Below are 22,891 nucleotides of genomic sequence, written 5' to 3' on the forward strand. Positions count from 1 at the left end.
ACTGAACCATATCTAAGGAGCATGAGTTTTTTTTTTTTTTTTTTTAAATATGTAAAAGTCTTTGTCATTTAATTTAATTTAATTCATCCTTACTGATTAAAAAAATACTTTTGAATGGTAGTATGCCTGGGTATTGAACATGTTTCCACACATTTCTAAACTGAAACATGGGTTGTGAAAATTTGAATAAACAGTATGACATATTAAATGGTTCGGAAAACAATCATAATTATTTTCTTAATGAGAGTTTTCTCATATAAGCTTCTAACAGCATGTTAAAGCACAACAGGGTGAAATCAGCTCCAAGATATTGCATCTCTAAATTAATCTTCTTTAAAATTCCATTGCTAAAATAAATAAATAAACTGGTCAGCCTCACTATTTTGTTTTTTTTCTTTTCTCTAATTTTGTAATTTTCTTCACATTACTCTTGTTTGGGTCAAATTGAGTATTTTTCATTTACTTTTACTAAGGAAATTTATGAACTAGTGTGGAAGTGTTTCCGAATATATACGGTGTACTGTATGTCAAGCTCTCCTTATATTGATTTAAATTAATAGTTAATCCACAAATGAATCTCTTTTTTTCCCACTCCCCCTCACGCTATCATGTGACTTCAATGCACTTCTTAAATCTTAACAGCCCCAGTCCCCATTCACCATCATTATATGGAAAAAGAGCACCCTGAACGTTTTGCAAAATGTCTGCTTTAGTGTTTCATAGAAGAAAGTCTTACAGGTTGGGAACAACATGAGGTTGAGTAAATGAATGCTCTTTAATGAATTTAAGATCGTCTGATAATGTGTATCTACTTTTGCCCTTTAGTATGTGCTTGCACAATCACTACAGGACAGATTATTTGACCACAGCTAGTTTGTTCAAGCAGGTCACAAAGTCACAGAAGTGCTCTCTTGTTCTCTTTTTCTCTTCCTTGTGGGCTTTGGTAGAAGTGTTGCTGGGGGAACGAGGTGAGTTATCACAAATGTGTTTGTGTAAAGAACTGTGTGGGCGACAGAGAGAGAGAGAGAAGAAAAATGGAGAAGGAGAGAAATGCAGAAAGAAGAACAGAGGTACTAATTGAAAGAAGGAAGGAGTGAGAGAAGGAGTGATGTGCAAAAAAAGAGGACAGTGCAGCTGACAGGCTAATAAAACATGCAGGGAATTACAAAGGAAATGAGCCTTCTACTCTGCTCACACATACAAACTCACACTCCCACATCTTATCAAACACACAAAAACCTTGACACAAAACAGCTCCATCATTTACATCAAAGGATGTCAGAAGTCCATGTCAAAAAAGCAATGTCAAAACATTTTAAACCGTTTTTGTGGCAGTGCATGTGGTTTAAAATGTTTTGACATAGCTTTTTTGACATGGACTTCCATGCACATTTTAGAGTGGCCTTTTATTGTGGCCAGCCTACGGCACACCTGTGCAATAATCATGCTGTCTAATCAGCATCTTGATATGCCACACCTGTGAGGTGGATGGATTATATCGGCAAAGGAGAAGTGCTCACTAACACAGATTTAGACAGATTTGTGAACGATATTGGAGAGAAATAGGCCTGTTGTGTACATAGAAAAAGTCTTAGATCTTTGAGTTCTGCTCATGAAAAATGGGGTGGTATTAAAATCGAGAAATCACAACCTTTCTTGGCAACCAAATTTTGGTATCATGAAAACCCTTTTGGCATCTGAATAAATTTTTTCCCCCTGCATTTCGTCTTTATGGTAATATTATTTTTATTTACATTATTGTTAATTGTTTTCTCAATCTCAGTCCATGTGATTGACAGCAGCACTGCCTGTTGAAATCAGCAGAGAGCTGTGTGCGATATCTGCCGCTGTCTGTTAGGGGCCGCACCATGTTTCCCTCGACTTACATCAGCCCTTCCAGATGGGTCCAGAGAGACTCGCAGAGCAGCACAAGATGGTAATACAGGGTTTAGCTCTTGAGGTGCTTGTTCACTGAGGGAGATGAGATGAGGCATTCTCTCTCTCTCTTTTGCAGTAGGATGGTGCATGTCAGCTGGTTTTGAGGTGACAACACGGGCGTGATGGGGACGGACACATGGGGACAGACTGCTTAATTTGTTGCTGGACAGCAAAACTGAGTTTTTAAAGTGAGTGTGAAAGAGAGAGAAAGAGCTGTTGAGGGGAGGGCTTGTTAGAGGTCATGTACCAATATAGTCCTTCCCTAGAGGATTCGACATTTCTGCGTGTGTGTGTTTGTGTCCATTTCCAGCAACTGTCCCAGCTGGATTTTTACCAGAACATTGCAACTGTGCTGCTTACAGATGCCTCCCGATAAAGGAAACCACAAACAAAGAACTGATAAAGAAAGCAAGTTCCTTACTGAAACACAAAATCATATGTGATCTGAGGAAATGGATTAAATATCTGACCACAATTCAATTTAAATGGAACAGTGTAAAGTAATTATAAGGAAACTCAGGCCATGGCTACATTTTGTTCATTCTGCCCCTCAAAATCGCTTAAAAGCTGAAGTGTGTAATTTCTTAAATGATAAAATACTCGTATCCCACTTAATGTGAAATTTGTCAGTAGAAGTGTCTCTGTAGTGTTATCAAAACATTTGTTTGTGAAGTAGACCAGACTCGCACAGTAACAGGCTAAGCCAATGGAGTGAGTTTGGGGCGGGGCTATCTGTTTGGGTGACCAATGGGAGTGTTCAGGAGACCTGTTCGAAAACAATCAATATTTTTGCTTTGCTGTTTGGAAAATTAGACACTTCAGCTTTACCTTTGGCACATTTAAAAAGTGTTTTTGCACATCCTATAGTGTAAAGGTCTCTCAGAGGTCCCTGTTCACACCCACACGATTCATTCCTGGCCTTTTCACCCTAGTACATACTGAGGACTCATGCCACCTGCCTACACACTTCTACATCCTTCTCTTTCAGGCCACAATATCCATCCATCTCTCTCTTTCCTTCCTTCATCCTTTTCTCATTTCCTTTACTCATACCAGTTCATATATTCCCTCGTTGTTTTCTTGTCTCTGTGTCTGCTTGAGCTTTGTGTGGTGTTAAAGTGTCTGTGCTGTATTTTATTTCTCCTTGATGTTTAATGTTAGCCTGACGGACTCACCACTGTCCATCAAGACTGAAGACAACATGAACTTTCAATCAATCATTAAATACCAGAAATGATATAGTATAACAGTACTCTTGCAGTTGTCACATTTTCTACAAAAAAAGTATTCATTTGGCACATGAGTGAGGAAGCATTTTCATTGGTTGCTCACAAATTTCTCGTTTGATGTTAAATGCAACATTAAATCAGAATTGAGCATATTTATAATTCTTAGTAAATGTCTCTGGTCTTATTGGGCACAATTCATCAGTGCAAAATAAATAAAATGTAACTTTCTCTGCCTAAAAAAAAAATAAAGATTTTTTGTTCTGCTAATATAACCAAGTTTGCCTGGGCAGGGTAAAAATTGTGTTAACCAATAATATTATAAGCCACCCATGTCAGTTTGGAATGATCATAGTCCTGCCCTACATTATTTCCCCATTATTCTCTTGTTTGGCTTGGAAATGCTTCACATTATGGAAGTTAATTGCATTGTGAATGTCATTTTATGTTTTAATGAGAATGAACACCTCTGATTGGCCAGTAGGGGTCAGTCACACATTTTTCTCCAAACAAACCCGCAGGATCATAATTGTATTGTGACATTCATCATTAAAGCATGAGGGTAGGTGATGCACCTTTCTGTGTTGTGCAGATGAGCCATTTGAATACATAAATTTATTCCATTTGTTGTTTTTGGCATGACAGAACTGCATTGTGGAATAAAAGCTGACGGATATTGATTTTCATACTGAACATAAGGCACTATTCACCTCTTCATGTTTGTTAAGCGGATCTGCTTAACTGTTGCTCTGACAGAAATATTGTTTTCTTTAACTCAGTTAGTCTTGAATTCTAGTTAAGAGAATGCATAAAGCTGCAAGTCTAATATGAAACCTTTATTTTCCTTTTTAATCGCGTTCTTATCCATATTATAGGGTAAATTAATCAATTAAAACTGGCTAGTTGAATAATAAAGTATGTAAAATTATTGATTTTGTCTAGTGTAGCTTGTACAGCTCTTGGTTAAGTTGCAGTGTAGTGGAGAACAAGTCTGCCCATCACCTCGGATGTGTCTCAGTTCGCTCAATAGTTCACTATGAAGTGCACTGCCTAGAAAGTGGGGATAACAAAATAGTTTCAGTGCATTGAAACCACAAAAAAATTTGCTGCTCAGTATATTCACTTAATAATTACTGATTCATCATCAACGGATGGATGGAAATTATTATTTTTGTTTATTATTTCATTCGTTTTTATTTCATCTCTAATATGCATGCAAGGGGAAAGTCCCATAAGTATCACAGAATTAACAGTTGTTGGAACGTTAATTCTGCAATGAAGATGCCCAATTCCATTTTCCAATGTTGTCAATAAATCCAATTAATGTGTGACCTCACAAGGTGATCGTGTCATTGCTGTCCTAATGATTAGTGGACCCTTGCTAGCACCCGAGTTTGTGATCTTGATATAACTATTCACAGCGTAGGGAACAAGGGAGCGGAATATGAGACAGCCCTGGTCTGTACGCTGTAATACTCCTCCATACAGGTAATTTGACATAACTCTGCATAAACCATCTAAATCTTCATTAAGTACTTTGCCTGACTGCACCTAACTCTCCACAGCTCGATAAGAGTCTGCATAACGCTTCATAACTCTGCATAACGCTGCCTAACCATGCCTGTACTGCTGCTGCTAAAGTGTTTGTAATGTATGCATGTGGCTGTCTTTGTTGTCTGTTATCTTTTGTTTGTTTCTTGACTTTATTTTTTCTCTCTCTCTCTCTCTCTCTCTCTCTTTCTTCCTGTGCCTATCTCTATCTTCCTCTCACTCACTCACTCTCTCTCTCTCTCTCTCTCTCTCTCTCTCTTCCTCTCTCTCTCTCTCTCTCTCTCTCTCTCTCTCTCTCTCTCTCTCTCTCTCTCTCCCCTCTTCCTCTCTTTCTTTCTCTCTGTCAGGTCACCACCCTATTCCACCTGTAGTACTCGTACCAATTCTTCCACCTCCTCTACTGCTACTCCAGCTTCTACCTCTGTCCACACCAGTCTGACCGCAAACAGCCACTCCACCCACCACCAGTACTGCTGCCCCGCACGGCTCCTTCTGCCCAAGCCGCCCTGCGCCCTCCCCCCTGCCCGGCACCCGGAGCAGGCAAGGTAAGGGCCCGAGCCCACACTTCCCCTTTCGATAACCCGCTCACCCAATCCACCACCTCAGTGTCTCCCATCACCCACGTCCAACCGCTCACCTCTCATCTCCAACCTTTTCAGAAAGTAATGGAAAAGCTGTGCTCTCTAAACTGACTACCCATAATTCCTTAGTCCAAACTGAATAGCTCCTATGCCTCCAAGAGCAAGTAAATTATGGCTTTTTAGAGATGAAGTGACCTTGCAAGTAACCTAGCAAGGTTTGAACCCCTACGGTCCACATCAATTTCAGTCAGTTTGCTCTTTTTATTAACCAGTGACTAAATTAAAACTAAAGGGGAACGTATTCAAATGATCTTTGTGATAATGTGATTTCAATTTCTTTAAGGTGAAGTGTGTAATTTCTCTGCCACTAAATGGAATTGCAAAAAGAATGATATTCTTCTGTCCGCCTTTGTTTGTCCCGCCTCCAAACTCATGCCGGCCAGCTTACGCAAATGCAATTTTGTGCCACTTACAGCACAGAAATTACACGCTTCCCCTTTAAATTTGCATTAGTGTCCCTCCACACACACATCTCTCAATAAGACGTTTATTCAGTCTCCTTGGTCCAAATTATATCCACACACTAGTCACAAGGACACATCCTCATGCATAATCCTCCACACACACCAACATTCACTCATCCTCTCACGCCTGTTCAAATGTAGTTCCACCCCCTTCATGAATCACACAGAGGCGGAGACAAAAACACAGGCAGAACCCCTACTGCCTACACACACACACACACACCTAATACCCCTCACACTCTGTCACTGCATGATTCACACTCTTGTTTCCTCTCCTCATCAATTCAGTCATTTCTCCCATGATTTCATATTGCATGTATTTGTGCACATTGCTTTACTTGAAAACTTCAGTTGATAATTTAATCTAAAATATATATTATGGAGAGATAAGATGTTGTAGAATAGCCTATTGTGATATCTAAAAACATTTTGAACTGGAATGGCAATATTATTTAAATTTTCAATGTAGCGCATAAGTATTTATATATGTACTTCAGAGTTTATATATTAGTTAAACTGGTGATATTTCAGTTTTAGGCAGGGTTTTATTGGCAGAACTGTGGTGGATGAATTCAATTTGTACTGCAATTCTGCCCCCTGCTGGTAAAGATTGAGAAACACAAGGTTGAGGTTCGAATCCCTGCAAACTAAAGACAATTCCTGAATCAGATGTGCTGGAACTGACTATTAGCCAACTCAGTCAAACTTACTTTGTGGATATTATGATATCTGAGTGATTTTTGGAGGCCAAGCTTGTATCCTGTATATGTAAAGAAATAATGTGTAATTGAGAAGCTTATTTCTAATCACAACTTATTAAACATTTAAGTTTTGACTGATTTTAAAATGAGCTCAACTTAATACTTGATTTCCAAATTAACTAAATTAATTATTTTGACATTGAGTGCTGCAGGGATGATGTAGGCCAACCCAGAAGTAAGCGTCACTCTGGTTTCCTTGACAAAAAACCAACAGGATATTCCTCTTGGCTTTTGTGTTATTGGAAGAAAGTAAGCTCTGTGACCAACAGAGGTTTGATACTTACTTGTTTAGTTCATAACTTCATTTGTGAGCATTATCTCGAAGCCTAGATAAAATCGGTAGAAGTAAAAAGCTAAAGTCAGGCTATGAACTACACCACAGTTGCATGACTTCCATGTAACCACCTCTAAGCTTCTGACAACTCTTTCAGTCCTTATTTGAAATCTACAAGTTGGAAAGTTTGATGTAGAATATTTTACAAGACCATAATTATAAACACAACAAGGCTGTGACGGCAGACTAGTGAGTAGATGAGTTTACTTTACCTGTTTAGCATGATGATGTTTAATGTCCTTAACAACCTCCGTAGTCCCATTTATCCACTTGTTAGCAACCACACGTAAATGTAAAAAAAAAAAAAAAATCACAAGTGGGGTGTTACAGATGTTTTATGTCGTAACATAACGTATAACAGCATAACATAACATGAATGTATCTTGATCTTGCGTTAACTATAGCCCTTAATTCAGGCATTTAACCATAAAACCATTAAAATACCCCTGTGACTTTGGGACAATGGAACCAGTAGTGCAAAAATGCTAACTTCCTCACATGGTTTACGACTCATTTCTGCAGCACTCTTAGCTTTTATTTTTTCCCCCTATAATGTTATTTGATATTCTAAACATAAAATTTCCTCGGTATTGTATTTCAATTGCAAGTCCATGTGGAACTCATGCACATCTGCACATGCCAATATATAAATAGTACCCAAGGCGAAGACTACACTCATGAATATTAATTCATGAATATGTCTTGACAGCCTAGGAAAATTACCTACCAATGTCAGTATGAGCTAATTAAAATTCATGAGCTCAGTTTCCTCCGGTATTGTAATTAATTTAGTGACATCACAATCCGACAATTTTCGACTCTCAACTCATTCCAGCACCTTCATTCTAATTTACAAGCACATGACTCCAAATTTGAATCACAACACATTAAAACACTGTAGAGTGAATGTTACTGGATTTATATACAACCCATTCATATCTCCATTCGTCTGTGTCTTCCTTCTCTTTACCGTTCTAACACACTTCTCCTCTTCATCTGAAACTCTTTTTTTTTTTTACTCTTTCCACTCCCTGACCGCTTCTGCTGCACCTTAGAGAGGATGAGGACGATGACATCGCCCATCAGTTCTGTTGCCCCGCCTCTGAGTGCAGTAGCCCCTCCTCTAGGTAACCAGCAGACTTGTTGGCCCCACCCCTGACAACATCCCCCAGTTTTGCCCTGCCCACTTCAAGACTGTATGGGGTGAACTTGTCAATCTTGTCAATCACCTGGATGCTAAACTTGAACCAAGTGTATCTGAATCTGCAGCCTAAATGCAGCTGGTCTTAATTTAACTGAGACCGATGAAACGAAATACAAAAATATCCTTTGCACTAGCATGTCATCTGCATCCTGCCACCTCTCAGAAATGGACAAATATCCTGTAAGTGACTGAAACAAGCGAAGGAGAATGAAAACCATTGCTGTACAGTAGTAATAAGGGGACATAATGGAGATGATCAACCCGAAGAGGTGAAGAATCAAGCGATGGAATAAAACCAAACCAATGGTCCCCTTTTCTCCTGCTCCTTCTTTCCCCCGGTTCTCCCATTGTCACAATATCAGCTTCTCTTTGTTTTCTGCTTTTGTCTTTCCTCCATGTGTTCTCTGGCCTCTGTATCTCGTCTGCCAAGCGCCTGTGTAACTTTAGTACAGTCTGTGATGTGTTGTGTTTGTTCCCACATTTAGTGTCAAAAGAAAGGATATGCGTTTTTCCCTCCTCTGTATCACCCTCCATTTCCCCACAGTGAGAAAAAAAGATGCTTGTCTGTCGGCCCAACTGTCAAAGTTACCCAACAAAATTAAGGATTTACAATACTTTTACGTATATATATCAGGCCCAACATGACAGCAAGCCTCTCTAAAGCCATATTTGAATGTGACGCTTCACAGACGATCATTTGTCAGTTCTTTTTGATTCGCAGCCTTGACATTTCGTGTCTTTTTGTACTGTTGTTTACTGGCATTTGCTTATCACCTTAACAATCCAAAGGCAAACCAGTCTGCGTCATCCCACTTCTACCAACTCAGACTAAAGTTTGTGAGTCTGTACATACATGTAAATGTCCATGTCTGACACGTAACGCAGTGCAGGACACTTTGGACCATGTTGAGGGAGAAAAAGACCTTGTTAGCACGTTAGCCTAGCGGTGTAGATAAAAACAACAACAGGGTTTAAGCGGTGCTGCATAGGCTACTCAAAGTTTTTCAACCTCTGGTCTACTTCAATGAATGAATCCTCCAAAATGACACTGAATTATCCAGGTATAGTAGTGAGATATTATTATAGTGAACTTCTTACTGTACCTCAGGTATAAAAGATACAACGTAAACAAAACGTTTGGCACTATTGTAGATCACATCGCTCTGGTGTGGTGGTTCCAGTAGCTAGATGTCCACAGAGTTTGACATGCTGTCACAGTTCAAAAAACGGTCCAAGATATTTTTGGATGAGTTATTCTGAAACTGTAGTGTTTTGTTTGTAATATTTAATTGAACTGACAATATCCCGGTCAGTCTTACGCACAATGAACTTACAGTATGTAAATGGATTGCTAAAGAAAACTGACTTTTACTTTAGCATTTATGATTTTAATAAGATAAGTATTCCTTGCCTGATCAGTTAGAATATCAACTGAAAAGGAATGTTGAGGTCAGATGAAAAATTAATGTAAAAGGTGGTGGAAATCATTGTATGAACCAAATATCTTTCATGGGAAGGTTTGCAACAGGACTGAGAAATGCAAGAAAACACATTAGCCAAATGTGTGACTATGAAATGCCTCAGTATTTGTGACAGGATTATGACAATGACATTGTTGCCACTTGCTCCGAGACTCAATTGCATAAACTGATAACAATAAAATACAGTGAGTTTCTCAAACTCAAATGCATGTTCTAAAAAGTCATTGCTCTTTTTAAACTCTTTCATGGTTGTGACTGATATTGTTTTTAATATTATTATTATTATTGTGGAAGCTTAATTGTTTTCACTTTGTTGTACCAGCTTTTTGGTGTAAAATATGCAAATAAAGCATCATTTTATTAAATATGCAAAATCAAGGAGTTCTAATGTGCCACACCTTGACTCCCTGGTGCAAATTAAAGTAGAAAAGATCAATTGTAGAGAATTTCATTTTTTTTTATCATCTACAGCTCCTTGATTGATACAGTGTTTCTCAGTTATTTAACACAGTATTTCATAAATAAAATAGCAAACTTCATGTATCAAAATAAATATGCTGCTATTAGACAAATGCCTCATAAAATACTAAGGAAAAAAACTTTCTGAAAATGACCAGAAATATTACAACAGCAAAATCTAAAATTCAAAAAAAAAAAGAATTAAAAAAAGACATTGCATCCAACTTTATGCATTATGTATGCCTGTAGTACCTCCCCTTCAACCATGCTGTGATTCACCTACAGCGGCTGGAAACGACACAGCTTCACTGCTAATACAGAGATGAGTGGTAGAATCTTTCGCCTGATGCGTTCAGTCAGCGTGTTCCTGTATTTAGCACTCGCAGCAGGAATGAATGCGATGAGTCACACATGAAAGAGCCCTTCTTTACTATTTTTATTCTCTCTCTCTTTCTGTCTCTCTCTCTCTTACATGCTGTAAATACTGAAACATCATTCCTACTCCTTTCCAAAGGAGGTGGAACATTCATTGATATCTGTATATTTCATGAATGATAATGGATATGATCTAAAACTGACATATTAAAGAATATTACTGAATATGATAAGAATGTTACTGATGATGGTGGTGATGTGGTGGAGATGGTAATTCTGATGATGATGATGATGAAAGGGACTGAATAAATGCTATCATGATCCAGATTAAAATGTGGTGGTTTTTTAAACTTTTCCGGTATAAATATTGTTTATGTAAGTTTAAAAAATAGAAATAATTGAATTTTTGTAGTGTTTTTGTCTTATGAAATTGTCAAGTTTCAAAGAATATTTTGAATTATCTAAAGTTTTTCTGGTTACATAATTTCTTTATTTTTGCTCAGTCTTGCTGAAAATATACCCTCCCTCATGCCATTCAAGATGTAGATGAGTTCATTGAAATTTAGCATTACATCACTTGCTCAACAATGAATCCTCTGCAGTGAATGGGTGCCGTCAGAATGAGAGTCCAAAGAGCTGATAAAAAAAAACTCACAGCAATGCACAAGTAATCCACATGACTCCAGTCCATCAATTAATGTCTGGTGAAGTTCTAAAATACTCAGCTAAAATGTGAGTCCTCTATTAATATTGTTTTTTCCAATAATAAGCTTTTCTCGTCTGAATCAAGAAAAAAAAACACTGATAAAGCAGTTAATGATGGGTTTGTTTTTTACAAACATGCGGCTTTTCACTTCACAAGACTTGAATTAATGGTCTGGAGTCATATGGGTTACTTGTGGATTATTGTGATGCTTTAATCAGCTGTTTGAACTCTCTTTCTGTTGGCACCCACTCACTGCAGAGGATCCACTGGTGAGCAAGTGATGCAATGCAAAATTTGTCCAAATCTGCCCTGACGAAAAAAACAAACTCATGTACATCTTGGATGGGAGAGTAAATTTTAAGCAAATTTTCATTTTGGTGTGAACTGTTCCTTTAGTATTTTATAACAAGACAAAATACTTAACAAATACTGTTGTTAGGAGTTTTTTTTTCTTCCAAAGGCATCTTCTGGCATTTAAAGTGCATAAGTAATAGCAGCAACAGACTGCCTGCAGGCTGTGCTCCAATAGCAGACGCCTTCAGATAGCAACACTTGTATATACCTCCGTTGTGGCACCTCCCACATGTTTTCAAACACCAAGCTGATTCCCGGGGTTGAACCGGCACTGCGTGACATTTTAAAATGATATGTACACACATAACAAAAGTGCAACATCATTAAGTAAAAGAGCTTGGATACAGTTGAGATCCCAGATAAATTATGAATGTGTTTTTTTTTTTTGTGAAAACAGGTGCAAGATTAAGTTAATCTCATTTTTGAGCCAGCTGTATACTTTTTCCAAGAGTTAGCCTGATTGATTGATTGTACTGTGTGGATGTGCTTTAGCTTGTACTGTATGTGTCACCTCAGCTGGACGCAAGGTCGGGTAGGGATAATTTGATTAAAGTCTTAGTGGGAGAGATGAGGGAACTGTCAGCGCTGGAGGGAGGGGGGGGCAATAAAAAAATGAAAGGAATGGGGAAAATTGATGAACAAAACCCTGAGCAGCACTATGGATGTAACCAAACCTGACCAGAACATTTCCTCAACAGAGATTAAAAGGGTTTCATCAAATATAAGAATCTGTTTCAGAAAGCATCAGTGATTCATTAGATCCAGGGTTCATATTTTAATATATGAATGAAAAAATAACTGCACCTTGGGCAAATGTGTTTAATAGGCCTCTTGAGCACATGCAGCAATAAAATACTCTAGAATATTATTTGTTGAAACTATTTATCCTGAGTGTGTTTATCTATCATTTAGTGATATTTATCTATCATTTACTATAATGGAGAATGAACTTCAGCTAGGAACCGTCAACAAAGTTCTCTACCTCTGGATTTGCTTTTGCACAGTCATCAAATCTAAATCCTGTGAGGTAACTCGCATCCAAGCCAATGCTGGAAAGGGCTGGAATCTCTACTAGCATAGACACAGATGATAGCTGCATGTTTACTGCTGTCACACTTGCCGCTGGGATCTGATCTCTCATATCACTTCAGCACACAGAGCCGCCCCCTGACAGACAGGACAAGCAGAATCAGTTTTAAATGGAGGGGCCGCAGTCTCAACGGTTGGGCCTCAAGCTCACAGCAGAAGTACTGGGGAGGATGGACTTTGTGGTGTGGAATATAAAGGAACCATATTGGTAGTCAAGTATTGGAGGAAAGTTGCTGCATGAATTCTCCGAAGAAGAGGGATAAAGAAAGCAAGTTATGTTTCTTCTGCAGTGCATCTGTCCAGACTTTTGGCCCCTGTTCTGTATGCGGTTAGTAGGTCCCTTGTTCCGCAGGTATGTGCTCAGAAAAACCTTGCCTAATTTCATTAGTGAAGTTCACAAAGCTCAAAAAGCTCAAAATACCTCTTATTTAGTGGATGATTTTTATCCATAGCAAATTAAAGTTGAAGTCTACTGTGGAAATGTACAAATCACATGTATCGACCTGTCGTTCAGTCATTCGTTTGTTCTATCATTCTAAAAAAAAAAAAATTTAAACACTCATGATTTTCTGGTTAAATAAATTGGTTATATGACTTGCTTTGAATTTCAGTTCATTTTAATTCTACTTCATTATATTCCATTTCGAATTGAATTCTGCATCCTGTTTGCTGCTGAATTTAAAAGGTTCTCAATTCAGAATGGTGCAACCCTGCTGTGGTGGTTATGACCTGTATGCAAACTAGAGAGACAAGAGTCCAGTCTCTAAGCTCTAAATGGGTAACATTGAACAAATAAACCCATGCCACCCTGCTGCTCTTAAGGCAGTTTCAGGACTCTAGCTCGCTTTACTCTTGTCTCATTTGTTGGTGCCATCTGTCTGTTTGTTTATTAATTGTATGTGGGAATGATCATGGAGAGCTCATTCTCTTGAATTTCTCAAATTATGTTCCACAGAAGATAGAAATTCATATGTTTGGAATGGCATGATGATGAGTAAATGACCGTTTTAATTTTTGGGTGAATCTCCCTTTAAGAACTTTATTTGCAAATAATAAACACCTCATTTATATAAGACACTGATATTTATCTTTAATCAGGCCCTTATTGAGTTAACATTTTACTTGAATTAAAAAAAAATAGAAATTCATTAGAATGGTCACAAGAAGTAAAACCATGATCCTCATTACCATGGTTATATGTTTTTTTTTAAATAAATAAGTAATAATAAACTATAAAATTTGTAGTTAAAAAAACTAAACATGAAAAAACTACAAAACACCTTCTATAAAATTAAAATATTCCCCAATATGTAATAACAGTAACATTTATAATAAATACATTTCTGCCAACACATAGGCTATTTGTACACTTTTAACTTGTGCTGTTTATCATTTATAAATCGTGGCAGAAGCGCTGCGCTGTGCGGGTGACTGATCCCACTTGGCTTTGACACGTGGCTGGGGGATGCATCGGGTAGCTTTTGGAGTATTCGCTTTATGCGGTTTCGCATGTGCTGTAATTTAAAAACAGCGCCTAATATCGGGGAGGTTTCCCTTCGTTTCGGCGATCGGATGCTTAGCCGAAATAATTTTATGTGAGCGCTGCTGCAGTCTTAGGCCCACCCCAAATGCTCTCATTGTTTGAGACGCGTGATGACACCCATCCCAAGCCAGTACTGATCAACATCCCACCCCTCCTGTGACCCATGGTTTGTCTGTATGTATATTCAGAGCCGGTGAGCAACAACCTTTCATAATAATAAAAAACTGCATTAATGCGCAATAAAATAGTTGTCGGCGTTAATCAATTAATTCCCAAATGCGATAATAATGTGTTAACTTGCCCAGCCCTAGTATTAATATTATTAGTTGGAAACTGTCCCTATTATTATAGTATTATTTATATACTATTATAGTATTTATTAATACTTTGAATTAGCTTTTTTTTATATTCGGTTCATTTTCATTTTAGTTTGTTTTACTAAATTTGTTATGTGCTATGTGTGAAAAATGATTTTTAATAGTTTTAGTTTTTAATAACAGTAACAACACTGCCATGAGCTTTGGAAAGATGCTACAGTATATAAATAAAATCAAATGAATTTTTATATATATATATATATATATATATATATATATATACACACACACACTATTTATATATACACAAATTTTATTGTTGGGTAATCTCTCCCTCCAATGTAATGCTTAAATCTCATTCATTTGGTTGTGTATATTTAGCCTAAATATGCAGCGCGAAGACACCTTGCACCAGTTGTGACCACAATAATTAATTAAGCTTTGTGTGAGAAGCTGACTAAAATTTAAGTCTTCAGGCTTTTGAAGACCAAACAAGCCATAATGACATTTATGGTGTTTTAGTTATTTATGTATTTATTAATGTTTGTAAATTTGATACCCAGCAACGTATTCTCCTTTACTTTCGGTGGAAAAGATCACACAAAACAGTCCCGAATCTTTCTTTTTGTGTTCCATGTAAGGTTCAGAATGACAGGTACATTACAGAATTTTCATTTTTGGATGAACTGTTCTTCGAATGCTTCTTTGTTTATGTGTGTGTATGTGATATGTTGACAGCACAGCAAGTAGAAATAAGCAATTATTTAGTGTAAGAGCTCTTCATAACATCACTTCTCTCCTCAGCCCCTGAGAATCATTCATTCTCAGCTTAGTTTCCATCGGGTTCATCTCACCACCGCCGAATCGTCATCACACACATGCTGTTCATATCTGAGCTAAAGGTGTTGCAATCTGCTGCATTTGTCAGGCAGACAGCAAACACACAAGCTACCAAAACTGAAAATGCCAGGAAGAGCCAAACCGATTCCTAGAAACTGACTCCAGAAGTCTTTTAAAATGTCAAATCACACCTTTAAAATGACAAATAAATATTTTAATAAAGCGCTATACCTCATCCCTGCATTTCTCCGTTACCCCACACCGCAAAAAGCCCATTCACACATGCGTGTGTGTGTGAGAGTGTGTGCATGTGCACTCATGAGTGAAGTACACACGTGGAAGAGACCTGTCAAGAATGCAGCCTTTCTGCTCCTCAGAGAGAGAGAGAGAGAGAAAGAAGGAGGGGTGGTGGGTGTGAGAGACACAGGGTAGACTAGAAAAGGGGTTATTTTTTCCTCCGCTTCCCTCAGCCTGAATGGGACCTCTCTGTGGCTGCGTGACGGTAAGCTCTCGTTCGTTTGTTCACTCCTCCATCCTTTCACTCTTTGACTCTCTGCATCATCGCACGTTTGTCTGTGGCATTAGCGCTGACACTTAACTAAGCGGCTGCGTGGCACAGTCTTGCGATAACAGATGTGCCGTCCAAGAAGGAGGGGGGGTGGGTGTGAGAGACACAGGGTAGACTAGAAAAGGGGTTATTTTTTCCTCCGCTTCCCTCAGCCTGAATGGGACCTCTCTGTGGCTGCGTGACGGTAAGCTCTCGTTCGTTTGTTCACTCCTCCATCCTTTCACTCTTTGACTCTCTGCATCATCGCACGTTTGTCTGTGGCATTAGCGCTGACACTTAACTAAGCGGCTGCGTGGCACAGTCTTGCGATAACAGATGTGCCGTCCGCTCACCCTGAACGGGAAATATGTTGACTGCGGGCCTTTTTACCCATGACATTTTCAAATTCACATTCAGCTAATCTGGTTTATACTCTTCAGTGCATTTGATGCATTGTGTTAACTATTACTTCCTATTGTCATTTAGTAAACAGTGCTGTTTCTTGATGTGTAGGACAAGCAGACAGCTGACTCTCCAGAATACAGTATATAGCCCAGTGGTGATTACAGTTTGACGTGAAGGCCCACAGAAGTACAACCTATTGCCCATTTATTAATTTTCATCACAATTGTAGTATCGTGTGAGGTTGGAAAGCATTTGTTCTGGCTGCTTTTATGTAAATGTTGCTTTAAAAATAAACCCAGGAGCCTTTGGGGACAGAGTGAAGTCTCTTATGCCTGAGTGAGACAGAACTCAATAATTTACCAGTTTGGCCTGCCTTTAGGTAGCAGGTTATGTGGCCTGTTAGTGGTTAAGTCTTTGTTTCAGAAAATAAATGTATTTAATTTCTTATTTTGCCTAGAACTGATGTCTTTGTCTTTTTGGGAGAACAAAAGGCAGGAGGAAGTGAACATCTGCGTGTGTGAGAGAGGATGTGCAGCTTCAGCACTGCTGTAACTAGGGATGTCGGTGTGATAAATAATAAAATAAAAAAATGTGATTGAAAATTAACACAATTAATGATGCCCCTGGATCTGAATTTAAAATTTGTAAGTAATTTTCCTACCGCCCGACCATGACAATATGAAAATAAATGAAGCAATATATTATACTTCTAAGGGGCGTTCGCACAAAATGTGTTTAAAAACATGAGACAGCACTCAGGATTAGTAAAATAAAAAATAAAAAACAGATCTGCAATTTTAATACCAGATAGTTATCAGTCAATATTAGACAGATTTAAATTTATTGGTGTCTGTCAATATTGGATTCTCAATTAAAGATTAACTTTAAAAACTCTGATAATGTAATAATTTTTTTAAATATAATTTTTAGCAGACCTCATAATTTTCTAACTGTCCATTTTAATGTTGTAATTTATTTAATATCATGTAATAGCATTTTAGTGCATTGTTTTTAAGTTTATTCAGATATAATTATTAGATACTATTTTTATATTTTTTGTGATGATTTAAAAAAAAAATAATGTAATATTATTTAAATAATTTAAGATATTTTAATTTAGTGCATTATTTTAGTCTATTATTTTTTTATTTATTAAGGCATCATTATTAGATATTATTTTGATCATTTTAATGTATTTAATATCAGTCCTTTATCGACTATTAACCATAACAATAATACTTATTTTTAGCTTATTGGTATTTTTATAACTATTTTAATATTGACGCATCCTTTGAAAAAAAAAAAAAAAAAAAACGCACCACAGATTGTACTTTTAATGAGATGTGCCCGGACAAAAATGAAAATAATGAAGAGAAAACAAAAATAGCTATTAATACTTAGAAGCATTTTAAAATGAACAAAAACTAGAAAGTAATATTCAGAGTATTCAGACATAGCTGCTATAAGAACCTCCTCTTGTTGCTGAATAATGATACATATTTGCTTGCCCTGCCTAACTTTTCCTGATTGGTCTAATGTTTTGAAACTGGTATGCATAAGTTGTGCTGCATGTCAAAAGTTGAAATAAGTATCCAGTTTTTCTCAGGAAATATTGATATATGTGATTAAATGTGATTAATAGTGATATATTACATGAATTTATTTTCATATCATGTACGTAATCGGATTTTAAATGTAATTGATTGTAATGATGTGCGTACAGTGTGTTTGTCTCATAGAGCTCAGAGACTAGAAGTGGCCGGTAATAGTGTAATAGCAGTGGGATTCGTACCAGCTGTGTTGTCGGAGACAAGATGAGCATGAGGGAGGGAGATGGATGGAAAGAATGATGAATTGACACATCTAGAAATGAAGTGACAGGTTCAAAGATCCAGAGGGAGAAAAAAATCCGTCAAAACCATTTTAGGAGAGGAGGGGGAAGGGTGAGAGAGAGAGAAGAAGAAGAAGAGTGAGAGGTCATGTTTTAAATGAATAATATAAAGAAAAGCAGCTGGCTACACACACGAATGTTCAAGAGTGTGTGAGAGAAAACGAGAAAGTGAGTAGATTTATTAGCTGAAGAGGGCAGGTTGTTTAAGGTTAAAGATTCCACCAGAATCGTCAGATTTACGGGGTGTGTGCACCCATGGGTCTCATCTAGTGACAGAAGATTAACTGTGTCTGGTAGAGCACTTCTGGTTTCCTCAGTCGGCATGTGCAAGGCTGATGGCTAATTTAGAGCTGTGTTCTGCTGAAGCGTCCCTCCTAATGCCTCCTGACTCTCTCAGGAAAAGTAAACCCTTACAAAAAGTTCTGTGACCGTATTCTGCTACAGTGATTGTGCCAAATGGTCATTTCATGGTGTTTCATATATAATGTGGTACTAAATGATTATCATATAGGCTGTATTTGTTTTGTATGTTTATGGTGCTCCACGGTGCTAGAAAAGACCTCCATGGAAGCACAGTTGTTTTCATGTGCAATGAAATATTATTTTAATGTTTTATTTTATTTTCAAATTTTTTTAATTATAAATTGACAAATCCATAGCTGCTGCTTATATAATAAAATAATTTTAGCTTTGATCAATATTTCAGCCCATTTATTTATTTACTTATTTTGTCCTTGTGTATGTTTTGTCATTTTCAAGTATTATGAGATGATTTCCCATGTAAGATTTTTTTTTTTTTTTTTAAATATCTTGAGCCAGTTTAGTGCTTTTCAAGCAGACATTTAATGGCTGTTCTTTTATAATAAAAAAGCATGAGTGTGTCCATTATCATATTCATACATAGTATGATTATGGTGCTCCCTGGTACTACAAAGAACAAAGAAATATTTATTTTATTTTATTCATTCATTCATTGCTCTTATTCTCTTTTGAGAATTGAGAATAGTTTTGAATAATGACAAATTCAAGACAATCTATAGTTTCTTTGCACAGAATAAAATTGTATTTATTTTATTTTATTTAATTCATTAATTCATTCATTGCTCTTATTCTCCTGTCAAATAGTTTTGAATAATGGCAAAACCATATAAGACAATCTATAGTTTCTTTGCACAGAACAATATTCTTTTAACCTTGATCAATACATTTGTATTTTTATTTTACTTTTTTTCTTCTTCTTTTTTTTTTACTTTATTTTATTACCAAATCACAAGTTAAACCAGAGTGATCATAATAAGTCCTTTAAAATTTGGATAACATTTATTTTTATTATACATTATACAATGTGTAATGATTATACAAATTATTTGACAGCAGAATGCTAGTTGGCCAACAGTAATCATTATTTTGTGTATTATTATGAGATGTTTTTATCTCCTGTATGGTTTTTAAAAAAGATTTTTTTGAAAATGAGCTAGAATCAGTTTTTATGCAGTCTGATAACTGGCTGTTCTTTTGTAATCTAAGTGTTTCTACTGAGAAGTGAGTCAGTGATCCCAAGCTGAGTGACGGCTGTCCACGTTTCTCAAGGCACTCGTCTTCATTTACTCTAACGATGAGCGATGACTGTTTGCGGTCATTCTGCTGCGGCGTGTGACTTCAAACTGTGAGGGATTTAAGAAATTGTTAATTTGCTAATATGTTTCAGCGGGGATGACTGTGTTGGATTAATCTTGTTTGGTAGACAGCAAGTGTCAGCTTGTGGTGATCATGAAAGGGAGCTAAACGCAGATTAGTGCAAGCACACATCAAAGGGCGAGGGTGACTCCTTTCTGCACGCGGCTGGAGATTATGGTGTCTCTGTTGGGCAGTGCCTTCACTGCTGGTTTATACTATATTACTCTATTAAATGCTCGTTATATGTGTGCTTGCATGAGAATATTTGAGTGTGAATGTTGTCTGTGTATATAAAAGTGTGAATGTCTGTACTGTGTGTTTTGGGTCCAAGCCAAGGTCACATATAACCTTTGACCAAAGAGGCAGCAGGAGGAATTGCATGATTGGTTAAAACAATAATCCAAGAGAAATGGAAGGAATGGAAATGTTCGACTGTAAAAGTGGACACAGTCTCTCTGATGGTTGTATGTCCCCCCCCAGGTGTTTTGCTCTCTTGAGGTTCATGGTGTCCTGTTCGTTTGCTCTGTAGAAAAAACTGTATTGATCGCAAATACAGTGACGGAGGAAATCATTGATTTATAGATGACAGTGTGGATTATCCGAGAGGTCAAGGTTTGGCTGGTTATCATTCCCTGGTTAGTCCCTGCCGGCAGATGCTGTAACTACAACGTCAGGCTACGAAGAGCATGTTTTCCATTGGCGGGAAGTATAAATACTCAAGTAAATGCTGTTCTTTTTAAATTTCTATTCATCAAGGAATCCTGAAAAAATATATTTCATGGGTTCCACAAACATAATAAGGAGCACAACTGTTTTCAACATTGATAACAAGACAAAATTTTGTGCACCAAATCAGCATTTCGTAATTTCTGAAGGATCATGTGACACTGAAGACTAGAGTAATGGCTGTTGAAAATTTTATACTGATTAAAAAATATATATTTGATAATCTAATGCATCCATGTTCAATGTTTCCTGCATAAATAATTAGCACAGCTGCTGATTTATATTTTGTGATAAGTAGAGTTATGGAATGCATAAATTCAGAAGACACATCCATTTATGTGATTTCTACAGAAAGTGCTTATTCTGTGCAAATGACTGATATACATTACAGACATCCAACAGTCAGGCATATAGACAAATGCACTGCAGACTAATCCTGTCCAAATAGGGCTATAGATGACTTTCTGGTATTACATTTTGGGCAGAGATGTTGCAGTCACATCACAGTACTAGTGTTCATGTGATCACAGTCATGTTACCCTGCAGACAGACACCAACTGAATCACGTTGGGTTACAATGGCGTGCAGACGTGACTGTTTGCTCTGTGTTTATTTATTTTGTGTGTAAATAAAAATTTTTGATTGGACATGATCTGTGAGCTTTAAGCTTCAATTTCCCTGTGTCCTTATTTGGAATCTTGATTTGCTTTGAGGTTAATTTTAAACCCTAATAAAGTGTAGGGAGTAATTGCTGCATAATTAATAATGGGATAATGTGATTAAAAGAGCAGCTTATTTGTTGATCAAAAAAAGCCAGTATCACACTTTCTAGTGCCAGAAACTTGTTAAAACTAGATTATAAATAGCAGCACAGTGGAAAACCTTTGCAAAAAGTTTGTATTTTGCACTCTTGAGAGTTTTTTTAATAGCAAGTACAAAAAAAGCGGCAAGCCTTCAACGATTTATATTTTGAGCAGCATGCAGTTTTGTCCACCTTTAATTTCTACAATCAAACTATAGCCTGTAGATTATTTCAGAAGTTTTTCATACTTGTATTAATTACCATTAATACATTTAAACAATATTAAATGTCAGTGTTTCATTTAAAAACTTTTTTGTGAGTGTAATCAATTTTAGTTACCACTCAATGCTCGTCAATTTCCAAGCAAATCTAGTTGACACCCACTGATATAAATAATTTCACATTAAAAAACAAATACTAATTCATGCTGATATTTTAAAGAGAATAAATGATCTGAATTAGTCAAGTGGCTCTGAATGATGATGGCTGTGTTCAGCACAATGGACAGCTCCCTCCACCGTCCCGTCAAAGTGTGTTCAACCTCTAGATGGGACAGCTTCCTGTTGTGCATGTATGTAAATGTGTTTCCATCTCCTGCGTCCTCATAATGTTAGAATTTGGGGTGTAATGGTACACAAACATGACGGTATGTACCTCGGTTTTGACCTCACAGTTCGGTATGGTTTCGGTATAGCAGGGGGAAAAATAAACATACTTTTTTTATTAAACAGTGGTTTACTGAACAAATTGCTCTTTCTGTAAATAAATTCACTTAGAAAATATATTTCTTAGGGATATAATTTTTTTAGAGATCTACTTCAGCTTATTCTATAAAATAGGGAGCCCCTTTTACATTACTAACAACAGAGCCCAAACTTAAATTGTATTACTATTTATTTTTAAATATAATAATCAACACAACTTTATATGCAAACATGTAAATTGCACAGAATGCCGTTTTTAAATTAACTACTAAATTATAACATTTCTATTTGTTGTTGAAATATATTCATTTACACAGTGGCTGTCATAAATAGTTTCATAACAGATTTATTTAAGCATACATTAAATAAAGACATCACTAGGTGAAGTAAAATATGAGTATATACAGGTGCATCTCAATAAATTAGAAAAGTTCATTTATTTCAGTAATTCAACTCAAATTGTGAAACTTGTGTATTAAATTAATTCAATGCACACAGACTGAAGTAGTTTAAGTCTTTGGTTCTTTTAATTGTGATGATTTTGGCTCACATTTAACAAAAACCCACCAATTCACTATCTAACAAATTAGAATACTTCATAAGACCAATAAAAAAACATTTTTAGTGAATTGTTGGCCTTCTGGAAAGTATGTTCATTTACTGTACATGTACTCAATACTTGGTAGGGGTTCCTTTTGCTTTAATTACTGCCTCAATTCGGCGTGGCATGGAGGTGATCAGTTTGTGGCACTGCTGAGGTGGTATGGAAGCCCAGGTTTCTTTGACAGTGGCCTTCAGCTCTTCTGCATTTTTTGGTCTCTTGTTTCTCATTTTCCTCTTGACAATACCCCATAGA

The 22,891-nt window shown here is 36.9% G+C and overlaps 1 protein-coding gene across 3 annotated transcripts in view; it reads left to right on the plus strand.

Moving 5' to 3' along the window:
- Positions 1-22,891, plus strand: part of LOC107549994 (IQ motif and SEC7 domain-containing protein 2) — an 83,951-nt gene that overhangs the window by 13,471 nt on the left and 47,589 nt on the right. The window contains exon 1 of one of the 3 annotated variants that reach the window (XM_016231199.1): positions 12,542-12,935. The exons of the other annotated variants lie outside the window; for them this stretch is intronic. Coding sequence (XP_016086685.1) covers positions 12,859-12,935 — 77 coding nt within the window. The 5' untranslated portion in view covers positions 12,542-12,858. Of the gene's footprint in view, positions 1-12,541; positions 12,936-22,891 lie in introns of those variants that run through there. 3 annotated transcript variants of the gene reach the window in all.

The sequence above is a fragment of the Sinocyclocheilus grahami genome, unplaced genomic scaffold (genome assembly GCF_001515645.1).
Source record: "Sinocyclocheilus grahami isolate Dianchi unplaced genomic scaffold, SAMN03320097.WGS_v1.1 scaffold384.1, whole genome shotgun sequence".
NCBI classification, from domain to species: Eukaryota; Metazoa; Chordata; class Actinopteri; order Cypriniformes; family Cyprinidae; genus Sinocyclocheilus; species Sinocyclocheilus grahami.